Genomic DNA, 13,324 nt, shown 5'->3' with positions numbered 1-13,324 from the left:
TGTGGGTTCTTTTACTTGCACTAAGTGCATGCTACACACGGGGCCCCAGTTTATTGTCTCATCCAAATGACTAGCATCCAGACCACCACTCAAGGTCTAAGTAGAAGGGGGGAAAATAGTGGTGAGTGCGCTCAAATTCTCTCGCTTCCTAGGCGGTTGGATGTGTTACCACCAGGTCATCACAGTGATGTGACAGCAGAGATGCCAGCCCCTGTCAAGTATTTGTAGAACAATCAGAAATTTGCTTGGAACATTTTGAATTTGGTAAGAACACTCAGACTCCGAGCCACATCAGCAGATGTACATTTTACCTATAAGGCATACATACATACACTTGGGCCAACCTGCAACATGGTGTAACTACTACCGTAGGCTGTTTGTTATTGTCATATTGGGTCCAGTTAAGCTGACTGGTCCACTCAATGCTGTTTCAATGTAAACATGCACGTGATTAGCTAACAGTGACTTACCTGGTCTCATGATTGATAGGTCTTGAGCACCTGGGTAATGTTACAACAGGAAAGCATGTGACCATGCTATGCAGTCAAATATGAACGCGTCCTAACAATTCTGACCTTGACTTAACGTTGGAACAAATTGCGATCGAGTGTAACACAAACTATGGCGAAACTGTAACAGTTGACATCTCTGTGACAAACACACTGACCAGGGGTGGGGATGCCGGTGTCGTTCTGCAGCCGTGACACCAGGGCCTCACGGGCTGAGACGAAGAACACACGGTCCTTGGCCTCGCGCTTGTCCACCACCTGCAGCTCTTCGGCCAGGAACTGGGTGTTGTAGTCAATGTGCTGCTGCTTCACCTGCACACACACACACACAATTATAATTATACTTTCAATATATCTATGTAGCACTTTCAGCACACGCGAGTGTTGATGAGCATATTTTGGTTTATTGTCGATTGTTTGCTTTTGGATGCATTTTCTATTTCAGCCAAACAATTTTAGCCAATGCTTATTGTAACCCCCTTGCCAAAAGGGTATTTTTGCCGATGGCAATAAAATCAGTGTCAGTGTCTATATAGTGCTTTCAAACATCTCTCATCTCCAACCCAACTGGTGTTTTCCATTTAGTTGTTTTTCAACCGAAATCATAATTGAGCCATGAAGGCTTTGCCTTTTTTTTTTTTTTGCTTCTCCTTTAAATTTATCTTATTTCACTTCATCATAACTAATATTTAGAAACTTTTAAAACCTGTATGAATTCTGCTGTAGAATCACTCACCTTGTCAATGTCTTCCTCCATTTCAGACACATCCCAGCGATTCTGCAGAACAAAGACGTTTGGCTTGGAAAGACGAGAGCTGACCTTGTGAAAGAACTTCTTCTCCTGAAATACAAGTACAAAAGTGAACATAAACTGCACACCTGTCAACATTTATAAATGCTTCATTTTCCGTAGTTTTTCTTTCAAACGTGTGCAACTTTTGTCATCTTTTCTGTTTCAAAGTGCAACATCAAGTGTTTTAATCTGAAGAAATACACACTTCAAACAACATGGGATGTTACTAACGTGTAAAGCCCTTTAAGGCATCTGCAAGTCAAATGCTCATATTTTTTTTCTTCTTCACTTGAACAGAACAAAAGTGAAAGTTAAAAAATGTGTTTTGAGAAAGTCTTGTGACAAGCAACTCAGAGAATGTCGTGGATGGCTATGGGGCAGGAAGATCACAGAACCAACCTGATAATCAAACAATCACATAATTTCTGCCTGTGGTTTCAGCTCACTGAGTGTTATTGAAAGCATATCTTGCTTTATTTAGATTATGAACAAGATTTACTGTTGTGAAGTTTCACAACAGACATTGACTGTAATTGTTAAGTGGAGTGAAATTCTCATTGCACTGAGTCAAACTGGAGACAAATCACAGAGTACACATGCACTCTCTCACACACACACACATAACACACACACACACACAGCACATACATACTTACACACACACATCATTTTTTTAACAGTACGGAAATGGCAGAGCATATTACATACTGTCTGCATGAGAGTTGATTCAGCGTTTGCCACCAGCACAAAGACATCGGCATCCAAACAGAACTTGTCAATCCAAAGGTCCAAATCAGGAGACACATCCACGCCAGGGCTGGATGAATACAAGATAACTATTGATTAGTTAATAACACAAAGTCATTGTGTTAATCGATTTACAAATTTCAAAGAAACCATGTTTATAAATTGGCATGTCCTCTTTTAATTTTAATTTTTTTTTTTTTTTATATGAACCACATTAAATCAATCATAAATTCCAAACAGAAGAAAATGATAAATTGCATTAAGTGCACTGAGCTGCATTACACAAGATTATGCTTACAATATACAAATGATTCATTATCTTTATAGATTCTTTTTATCTTAACCATAAAGTTACTCCAGACAAAATGTAACTGCGTGATCAAAACCTCAGCCTAACCATCTTTATTAAAGACAATTTCAAAAGACTGAATCCTGCAAATAACATGACACATCTCAAACACTTAAACTAGATAATTCAGAGAACCACCATGACCAACAAACAAACAACGCAAGGTTCATTCAACACTGCCATATTGTTCAGTCTAAAGATTCAATCTTCAAGTTTCAAAACTGTGGACAAATCAGTGCCATAATCCTTCACTACTGCCAGACACACATTCAATCTTCAAGTTTCAAAACTGTGAACAAATCAATGTCATAATCCTTCACTACTGCCAGACATACAGAACTATACACAGCAAGCAACTCACCTGTCCAAAAAGATGATATCTTCACGCAGAAGACGACATTTATTCTTGGGCCACAGAATACGAATCAGTGAATTCTCCTTCAGCTTCACTGAACTCAACGCGCTGGCAAGTTCTTTGATAGACTGGAAAATAAGGAGAAAAAAAATTGCAATAACACCAATAAATCATAATATGGCAAAAAAGTAAAGAAAATGTTACACACACCTTAAAAAACGGAGAAAACAACAACCAAAAAAGGAGAGGTCAGAGACTGTCCCAGGCTGAAATTCTGTAGAAAAACCAACTTTGATAGTAATACAAATACATTTGCAAACACAAAAAAAACAAAAACAAAAAAAAGAAGAAGAAAAGATGGCACTGCACTGTGGTGATGCACTCTCCCCTTGGAAAGAAACCCAAAATTCACGTGAAAAAATATGCTGTGACAAAAAGTAATACAAATTTACAACACAATACAGTAGATGACAAACTCACCAGAAAGATAATATATCCACTCACCTGTATTGATTTGGGTTGGTTGGAGTCTTCGGTCAGCACGCTGGCCTCATCATTGTCGGAACCCTCCACCTGGATGAAACAGTTGGTGGTATGCCCAATGCCACTAGGCAGAATCTTCTCTCGCAGCATGGCATTGATTACTGTGCTCTTCCCGTTGGATGTTCTGAGAAGAAAAAAACAATGGGGAAGTAAAATGGAGGTAAGAATCTATGTACACACACACACACGCACCAAATCTGGAATAATAATAATATACACTAGTAATTCCCTTGACGATTGACATTTGTTACCAGTGCAAGACTGATGTTGCAGACCTGCACTGGTGACTATCATTGGAATCGACACAGCACACTAAATTGCAGGAGATATACTTTTCTTCTCTTCAACAGAATCTGAAGACATAAAAAATCTTTCCTTTTTCCCCTCTTAATGATTACTACAGCAATTCACTGTCCTTACTGCCTCCTTGTCATAGCCAGGGCTGAGTGTACCACAGGCTCAAACAGAATCTTGAACAGCACTGAATTTATCATTCATACGATGATCAACCATCACAAAAAAAAAAAAAAAGAAGAAGAAGAAGAAGAAGAAGAAGAAAGAAGAAGAAGAAGAAGAAGAAGAAGAAAAGAAAGTCACAAAGTCTGTGTTTGTTCCTGTAAAAATGAAGCAGCATAGATAGAGAAGAAAAAAGAAGAAGAAGAAGAAACCCTCAAAATAAAAAGCACAACAAAAGCAACAAAAGACGCACTGCATTTCTTTTCCATACCTTCCGAAAAAAACCACCTTCATGTGGTCTCGTGCCAGGACCTCCCTGATGCCATCAATCTTTTCCTTGAAGCCCTGCACAACTTCCGCATTGTCTGGACTGATGATGTCCGACTCTGCCTTCCCCAACACTGCTTTGGTTGACACCAAGCCTGCACACCCGAGCAAATACAGAACAGAACAGACTTAGCCCTTTAATAAAACAATTGTTTTTAAAACAATTATAAATCATAATAAGAAACAGCAGGTCTGAAAATGTCAGACTGTATAGATTTCCTGTTACTGCTCAGTTATCAGCTTTACTAAAAACGATTTAGTACTTTTACAGTGTCTCTGTTCCCAGAAAACAGAATCACCTCAAAAGAATAACTCCAGGTACCCTGACCTGACAATTATGGAGTTAAACTGTATGGCCTAAAAACAACAAAAGCCCCTTGAACACATACAACATTATTCAAGTGTGGGGTGTGCTTGCACATATATGTATGTATATATATATATATATATATATATATATATATATATATATATATATATATATATCTATAACTCCAGACTCACTCATCCATCCAAATCAATACATTACATAATTCAAAATGGGACTTAGCACACTTCAATGTGACACATCAAAAACAAAAAAAGCATACACACTGACTTTTAACTAATCGATTCAAATTACAGAATTTACTCTAAAAATCACACTTGTATTACAGCCAACTCTTAGTCTTACAGACACAAACACAGTGACACCCACACACCTGTAACAAAGCTGTCTGCTTCCACAACATATTCCCCAATGTCTTTGAATATGTCATTGATACGCCTCTTCGCCTGCACAAACAGCTGCAAAGCCGACTCTCGCCCATGTCCGTTGCCAAGATTACGCATACTCGATGGGCCAGAGTGGCCCGGGTCACCACTTTCCATGCCTGTCTGGTTGATTGATCCGGACATTGCTCCTCCTTTTCCCCTGCAGACAAGGCACAGCATTACATGGAACTGGTGAACACAGCGTTGAAAAGGAGGCTTAATGTGGCAAGTGTGAACACAGTGTTGAAAAAGGGGCTTAATGTGACAAGTAGTGTGCATTCAAAACACACACAAAGCCCAAATATAGAAAGCTACAGCATATTAAATAATCACTTATAATACAAATCAAAGAAGCTGTGAAAGCTCAATATGTTGCTTCTTTTACCTCATGCAAGTTGACTTTACCAAGATTTTTTTTAGTCTACCTTTTACTCCTTATCATAGTCTAAGGGAAGTCTTTCCCTCTCTCTGTGTCTCTGACTCACTCTCTCTGTGGGTATGAATTCATGATAATGATTAGTGCTGAAACACCAGAGAGAGAGAAAGAGAGAGAGAGAGAGAGAGAGAGAGAGAGAGAGAGAGAGAGAGAGAGAGAGCTTTAGACAATATAAAATGAAAATTAGTGACTGCCTTAGCCTGTATGAACAATTATTGTATCAATGTGTGTCATAATGTGTGACAAACGTGTCAGATATAACACAATAACAAACACCACTCATCAACTGTTTCCTTTTACCTGAGGCTGATGCAGTGACACTAGTCAGTAATGCAGCGAGGCACCTATCAATACCATAGGAAAGCCGTAAAACAGCAAACTTGGAAAGTGTCGCTTTAACCTCTGGCACAGTCTGAAATACAACATTACAGGTGACAATGTAGTCAGTGTGGTGATGGGAGCAGAATGTGATCTGTTATACGCTTCACCATGAATACTACTGTCACTTTGCCAGTCAGTAATGCAGCGAGGCACCTATCAATACCATAAGAAAGCCGTAAAACAGCAAACTTGGAAAGTGTCGCTTTAACCTCTGGCACAGTCTGAAATACAACATTACAGGTGACAATGTAGTCAGTGTGGTGATGGGAGCAGAATGTGATCTGTTATACGCTTCACCATGAATACTATTGTCACTTTGCCTTCTTTTAGTTTATCTGAACCTGGAGTGTATGGGTTATCTCACAGTAGCATTGCTATCACACTCATTGCAGGAATGGAAAGTGCACAACAGACTGCTGGAGAGTTTCCCAGCCATCTTGGATCTTGCACACGGTCATCTAACCTTTACTTGAAATCGTGAGCAATGTCAAAGGTGATTGACAGTGACAAAAGCAGCAAATATCTACTGTCCACCATTTCTTCAGTTCATAGCCTCCATAGCTACAACCAAACTCTCTGCGATGATGTGGCATCATATGAACCATAACAAAAAAGAAGCAAAAAGTGAGAAATGGCTTGCTGTTTTGCAAGTTCTGCCTCTCTTGATCAGCTTTGCTGTTTGCAATGTTGGAGAGCCAATCAACTCTGAAAGCACAGATCATATGACGCACCTCTATAACATGTCATGTAAGCACGGAACTCTCCAGCGGTCTATAACATCTTTTTTTTTAATATGGGCCACACTGACTCCCATTGTCATCACATGCCTTCTGTTCTGCATCACTTTTGCCAAAAAATATGTATTTATAAGTACTTTAATCTTGATGTTGCAAACAGAAATTGTTCATTCTTTTATCCTTCCATCAATCTTGCCATTCTCACTGTGTTACTGTTATGTGTGAAACATGTACTACAGTAATACGAATAGAAATCATCCCTATAAATTACAATGGCTATATTGGGAAAAGCATTCGACAAAGTTAACCATACCCTACTTGTCCACAAACTACGTCGTTACGGCATCAGAGGCCGCACCAATGCCTGGATCAAGGACTTCCTTGCGGACAGACAGCAAGCTGTTGTGGTGGAGGGAACAAGATCCGACTTCCTTCCTGTGGAATCCGCCGTCCCTCAAGGCTCGGTCCTATGGCCAAGTCTTTTTCTCTTATACATAAATGACCTTCTTGATGGCATCAAGTCGAAGATCCGCCTATTTGCCAACGACATCATGTGCAGCAAGTCCATCATGAAGAAAAAGACAAGCGAGTGCTGCAAGATCTACACTCCCTTGCCACCTGGGAGAAGTGGTCCATGGAGTTCCATCCGCAGAAGTGCTCAACGCTGACAGTCTCTTGGAAGCGGAACAAGATTGCCCCTGTGTATGAACTACATGGACAGAACCTTGAAAATGTCAACACCACAAAGTACCTTGGTGTCAACATCCAGGACAAAGTGCAGTGGGAATCTCACATTGACTCCATCACAAAGAAAGCCAGAAAGACCCTAGGCTTCGTCCGGCGCAACCTCAAGATCGGCAACAAGAAGACCAAGGAAACAGTGTACAAAGCCCTTGTTTGCCTGCTTCTTGAGTACGCAGCCACCATCTGGGATCCCTACACTGCAAATGAGATTGAGGAACTTGAGAAGATCCAACGAAGAGCCGCAAAATTAGTCTCCAATTACCACCGCCAAACATCATACATGGACTCCATCCTTGACTCTCAACTGGCCTTCTCTGCAACAGTGTCGTAAGAAAACCCGCTTGGAGATGTTTTACAAATTCCACCACGGTCTCATCTCCATTAACTCCACGTACCTGCCCAAACTATCTGACAGCTGGCTGAACTCCAGGACAAACAACGACCTGAGCTACAACATCCACACCTGCACGACACGGTACAGGCAGATGATGTTCTTCCCGAGGACCATACCAAAATGGAACAAGTTGCCTCAGGAGGTTGTGACGGCTGAGTCACTGGACTGCTTAAGTCCAGGCTGGCCTCCCATCTCTAGAACCTGAAATACCCCCCCCCCCCATCACCCCCAACCCACCCCCTTACCCTCCTCCTGACCACCATTCTCTACAATCCCCCCCCTGCCACCCCTCCCAGTTACTTTTCTATTCCTGTCCCCCCATCCACGGCTGCTGCAGAGGTTTGGCATCATGTTGGTGCACGCTGAACGTGCACTGGATGGCCAGGCCACCAAACAAAAATTATTTTTGCTTTAATCCTCACAACAGCGCAATCTTCGGCATCTCCCCAAACTAGGGCAGAATCATCAGTAAAATGATGTTGGCCGTATAAAGGAAGAAGAAGAAGAGGGTAAAAAATATAAAGGGAAAATTGGTTCTGGAACAGTGGAAGGGCAAATGAATATGAGAAATTTCTTCAACATAACAACACAATCTAATTATATCTTATATGTGAAGCAAATGAGATATTTTTCTATCGTGACAGGTGTATGACGAAATTTTGTTGACTTGTTGACTGACCAACTGGTATCAGTCGCTCGCTCAGTCACTTCATGGTTAGTATGGCCTTTCCAGATTCGCTCTCACGCGTGAAATGGAATGAAACAGTCAACAACATACATATGAGAAAATTCCTTAGAAAACGAGCTGTAAATATTTGATGCATTCAATGGAATGTCGGCTTGACAACTAGTTGATTGACGCAATAAAATTAAAACCACCACTCGCTGCACATCACGCCGCAGTGTGGAGCTCAGTACGCCAAACCAAGCAGGAAACATCGGAACACCACCACATTAAAAAAACACAAAAAATGCTACAAAATGAAAGTTCCGAGTTATCAGAAACATTACAGCAACAAAAATAAGCCCACCTCCTTCACTGCTGCAGCCGTTTCTTGATGTTCGTCGTGACTTTCAGATGACAGCGGCCATGATGTAAGGTCTACAACCGATCTGTTTGAGAAATATCGGTATGTTTGCGAATAAACCATATGCGAACAATCACTTTTCCGGAAAATTGTCACATGTTGCGTGAGGTTGATCCAACAGCATCAGCATCAGCAAGATCAGTAATACAGTAGACAGCAAATATCCTGTCATTAGTTTCTTGGCGTTTCGCACACATCACCATCACCATCGGTCGTCAGGTTGTCATTACAAAACAACAGCAAAAACAAACAACAACAACAAAACAACAAAAAAGACATTATCCCACACTTCACCATATAATGCCCAGTGCATGGGATATTTTGGTGGAAGATATATGTAACAACAACAACAACAACAACAGTTACACAGAAGCGAAAGATAAGAAAATACACATTGTGTTATATTGTGTAACTGTTGAAATGTATCGAATTGTGTCGTATTGTACTGCGGTATTTACCTTCTCTCTCTCTCTCTCTCTCTCTCTCTCTCTCTCTCTCTCTCTCTCTCTCTCTCTCTCTCTCTCTCTCTCTCTCTCTCAAGTGTATTGGTTTCAGCTGCTATCAAAGTGAATGTTTCTGCAGAATTTTGCCAGCGGCGAAAGCCTTTCAGTTGTTGCTGGTGGTTCTTCAAGTTTACCGGGCGCTTACCAACATGATTTGGTACTAACTTTATATATATTTTTTATATTAATTTATTTATTTTATCTTATCTTATCTAAAAAAAATTATTTATTTATTTTTTATATTTATTTTTTATTTATTTATTTATCTATTTATTTCTCAAGGCCTGACAAAACGCATTGGGTTACACTGCTGGTCAGGCATCTGCTTGGCAGATGTGGTGTAGCGTATATGGATTTGTCCGAACGCAGTGACGCCTCCTTGAGCTACTGAAACTGAAACTAACTTGTCTGTGATTGGGGATAAATGATCCATTTTTATAATGGAATTCCCCAAATAAAGTATGATCAATTGCGAAAACGTAATGTGCCAGGAAAAAAAAAATTGTTTTCGAAATCGGTTTTTGATTTTTGTCAGTAATTAATTTTGCTCAAAGGAAAAAAAAAAAAAAAAAAAAAAAAAAAAAAAAAAAAGCGGAAAAGAAAAGAGAGACTGAGACTGAAGAAAAGAAATGAAAAAAAAAAGAAAAAAAAATGAAGAAAAAAGATAACAGGAGGAAAAAAGGAAAGAAAAAGAGGAAGAAGAAGAAGAAGTCATTTTAGCTGTCTCTAGTAGATTTGCAGATGCTGTCTAGGCGTTTGTGCTTTCTCAACTTCTATCGCGATGTGCATTTGGAAATCGATTCTGGCCATGGAGTAATTCAGTATTTTGTAATTGTTCTCCACCTGCTCCAATGGGAGTGAAAGCGGGGTATTAAATCTTGAAACATGAATCTTGAAAACGGCGCACTGCGCGCGAGCGTGTGAATATGTGTTGTGAGTGCGTGCGTGCCCGCCCGCCCGGTCCGGCCGCGGTGCGTGCGTGCAAAAGCATGCGTGCCAATGCGTGCAGAGTGCCACCGCCTGGTGTCAGTGTGTGTGTGTGTGTGTGTGTGTGTGTGTGTGTGTGTGTGTGTGCGTGTGTTTTGGAGAGAGATCGAGAGGGAGAATCAATGCATGGATGGTCCAGCTGACGTGCACACAGGGGAGGCTATCTTCTTCTTCTTCTGCGTTCGTGGGCTGCAACTCCCACGTACACTCGTATACACACGAGTGGGCTTTTACGTGTATGACCGTTTTTACCCCGCCATATAGGCAGCCATACTCCGCTTTCGGGGGTGTGCATGCTGGGAATGTTCTTGTTTCCATAACCCACCGAACGCTGACATGGATTACAGGATCTTTAACGTGCGTATTTGATCTTCTACTTGCATATACACACGAAGGGGGTTCAGGCACTAGCAGGTCTGCACATATGTTGACCTGGGAGATCGTAAAAATCACCACCCTTTACCCACCAGGCGCCGTCACCGTGATTCGAACCCGGGACCCTCAGATTGAAAGTCCAACGCTTTAACCACTCGGCTATTGCACCCGTCAGGGGAGGCTATCGAAATAAAAAGGCTGAAGAAAAATTAAATTAAAAAACAACAACAACCGCCCCCCCCCCCCCCCAAACAACAACAACAACAACAACAAAACACACCAAAAAACAACTACGTTGACACTAACTTAGTTTGCTCCCTTTTGTTGAAAAAGGTCTGGAGGAGGAGACGGCGAGAATGGCTACATTCAAATAAATCACCATGACCACGGATATCTTTTTTCTTTTTCTTTCTCTCAGTTCAATTAATTTTCTTTCAGCGTTCTTTAACTTGTTTAACACCCCCCCCTGCCCCTCCCCCATACCCCCCCCTCCACACACACTCCCACCCCCCGCGCCCCTAATCCCCCACCCCCTATTTCTCCCTCTCGAGATATGTCTATCAATCAGTCATTCTTTTCTTTCTGCTCCTCATTGTCATAAGTTCATCTTGTTTTCTTCGTCTTCTTCTTCTGCTCATTTGTCTCTGTCCATGACGGGCGCAATAGCAGATCGAGTGGTTAAAGCGTTGGGCTTTCAATCTGAGGGTCCCTGGTTCGAATCTCGGTAACGGCGTCTGGTGGGTAAAGGATGGAGATTTTTTCCGATCTCCCAGGTCAACATATGTGCAGACCTACTTGTGTCAGAACCCCCTTCGTGTGTATACGCAAGCAGAAGATCAAATGCGCACGTTAAAGATCCCGCAATCCATGTCAGCGTTCGGTGGGTTATGGAAACAAGAACGTACCCAGCATGCACATCCCCGCAGGAAACGGAGTATGGATGCCCACATGGCGAGGTTAAAAACGGTCAAAGCCCACTCGTGTACATACGAGTGAACGTGCGAGCTGCAGCCCACGAAAAAAAGAAGAAGAAGAAGAAGAAGAAGAAGTCTGTATCCTCCTCTCTCTTCTTTCTCGTTTACGCCACCCTTTTCATTGTCTTCTGCCTTTTCTTGGACTGCGTTAAGAGTTTTCGAATGTGAACACCCCCTCCCCCCAAAAACAACAACAACAACAACAAAAACCAACCAACCAACCAACAAACAAAAAACCCAAAACAAACAAGCAACCCCCCCCCCCCCCTAAAAACAACAACAACAACCAAACCCCCCCCCCAAAAAAAAAAAAAACAAAAACAAAAAAAAACAAAAACCAACCAACCAACCAAACAAACAAACACAAAAAAAAACCCGTGGAAAATTCCTGCAAAGTATGCACATGCACACCTGAAAAAAAGAAAAAGCGAATAAAGAGAGAAAAAGAGGTGGTTGACAAAGACAGGGAAGAGCGAGACAAGGACAGACAAAGACTGGGGAAGAAACAAAGACATTGAAGGCACGGACGCCGGGAACTGGGGAATCACTGGGAGGTAAGGTGCGACAGAGACGGAGTTTCAGTTTCAGTTTCAGTAGCTCAAGGAGGCGTCACTGCGTTCGGACAAATCCATATACGCTGCACCACAACTGCCAAGCAGATGCCTGACCAGCAGCGTAACCCAACGCGCTTAGTCAGGCCTTGAGAAAAAAGAAAAAAAGAAAGAAAAAAAAGGTGAATGAATAATAGATAAGCGTACATAAATAAGTAAATAAATAGATAAGTAAATAAATAATAATTATAATATAAAAAGGTAGTAGTAGTAGTAGTAGTAGTAGTAGTAGTAGTAGTAGTAATAAATAAATAAATAAATAAATAAATAAGACAACAATGATGATAAATAAGCAAATAAATGTAAAACATGAAGACACACATTCACACATACACCCACACATACATAACAGATATGCACCAAACATGCAGTTTCACAGATATGAAAGCACAGAGACGGAGACCTCGGGGACTGTAGAAGGGATATGTGAAACAGAGACAAGGAAGCCGTCCACAGTCTGAAAGACACAGCGAAAGACAGAGACAAAGGGGGAAGCCGTCCACAGTCTGAAAGACACAGCGAAAGACAGAGACAAAGGGGGACAAGGACAGAGGACACGGCCAAACACAACGTGCATGGGGAGACGGACAGGGTGGACACTGACGTGGACACTGAGACAATATGCATTCTGAGACAGACAGACAGACAGACAGACAGACAGACAGACAGGCAGACAGACAGACAGACAGACGGTGAGACTGACGTGGACACTGAGACAATGGCATTCTGAGACAGACAGACAGACAGACAGACAGACAGACAGGCAGACAGACAGACGGTGAGACTGACGTGGACACTGAGACAATGGCATTCTGAGACAGACAGACAGACAGACGGTGAAACTGACGTGGACACTGAGACAATGGTATTCTGAGACAGACAGACAGACAGACAGACGGTGAAACTGACGTGGACACTGAGACAATGGCATTCTCAGACAGACAGACAGACAGAAAGACAGACAGACAGACAGACAGACAGACGGTGAGACTGACGTGGACACTGAGACAATGGCATTCTGAGACAGACAGACAGACAGACAGACAGACAGACGGTGAAACTGACGTGGACACTGAGACCAATGACATTCTGAGACAGACAAACAGACAGACAGACAGACAGACAGACGGTGAAACTGACGTGGACACTGAGACAATGGGATTCTGAGACAGACAGACAGACAGACAGGGTCGATACTGACGTGGACACTGAGACAATGGCATTCTGAGACAGACAGACAGACAGACAGACAGACAGACAGA

General features: G+C 41.8%; 2 protein-coding genes across 4 annotated transcripts in view; one reads left to right on the top strand and one right to left on the bottom strand.

The window, feature by feature from the left end:
* The window catches only part of LOC143287652 (mitofusin-2-like), a 34,914-nt gene extending 26,277 nt beyond the window's left edge, over window positions 1-8,637 (bottom strand). Inside the window, exons 1-9 of one of the 3 annotated variants that reach the window (XM_076595802.1) lie at window positions 8,556-8,607; window positions 5,569-5,680; window positions 4,781-4,992; window positions 4,024-4,174; window positions 3,258-3,420; window positions 2,760-2,881; window positions 2,011-2,119; window positions 1,246-1,350; window positions 668-821 (exon numbers count right to left, since the gene is read on the bottom strand). In XM_076595802.1, coding sequence (XP_076451917.1) covers window positions 668-821; window positions 1,246-1,350; window positions 2,011-2,119; window positions 2,760-2,881; window positions 3,258-3,420; window positions 4,024-4,174; window positions 4,781-4,976 — 1,000 coding nt within the window. In that variant the 5' untranslated portion in view covers window positions 4,977-4,992; window positions 5,569-5,680; window positions 8,556-8,607. Of the gene's footprint in view, window positions 1-667; window positions 822-1,245; window positions 1,351-2,010; window positions 2,120-2,759; window positions 2,882-3,257; window positions 3,421-4,023; window positions 4,175-4,780; window positions 4,993-5,568; window positions 5,681-8,555 lie in introns of all 3 variants that reach the window. The other 2 variants (XM_076595800.1, XM_076595801.1) reach the window with 2 other exon arrangements.
* LOC143287217 (uncharacterized) lies at window positions 7,021-7,461 on the top strand. The gene has a single exon (XM_076595163.1). The coding sequence runs from the start codon at window positions 7,021-7,023 to the stop codon at window positions 7,459-7,461; it is 441 nt and encodes a 146-aa protein (XP_076451278.1).
* Window positions 8,638-13,324: the final 4,687 nt, after the last annotated feature.

The sequence above is a fragment of the Babylonia areolata genome, chromosome 11 (genome assembly GCF_041734735.1).
Source record: "Babylonia areolata isolate BAREFJ2019XMU chromosome 11, ASM4173473v1, whole genome shotgun sequence".
Lineage (NCBI taxonomy): Eukaryota > Metazoa > Mollusca > Gastropoda > Neogastropoda > Buccinidae > Babylonia > Babylonia areolata.
This window is presented reverse-complemented; position numbering and strand designations above follow the sequence as displayed.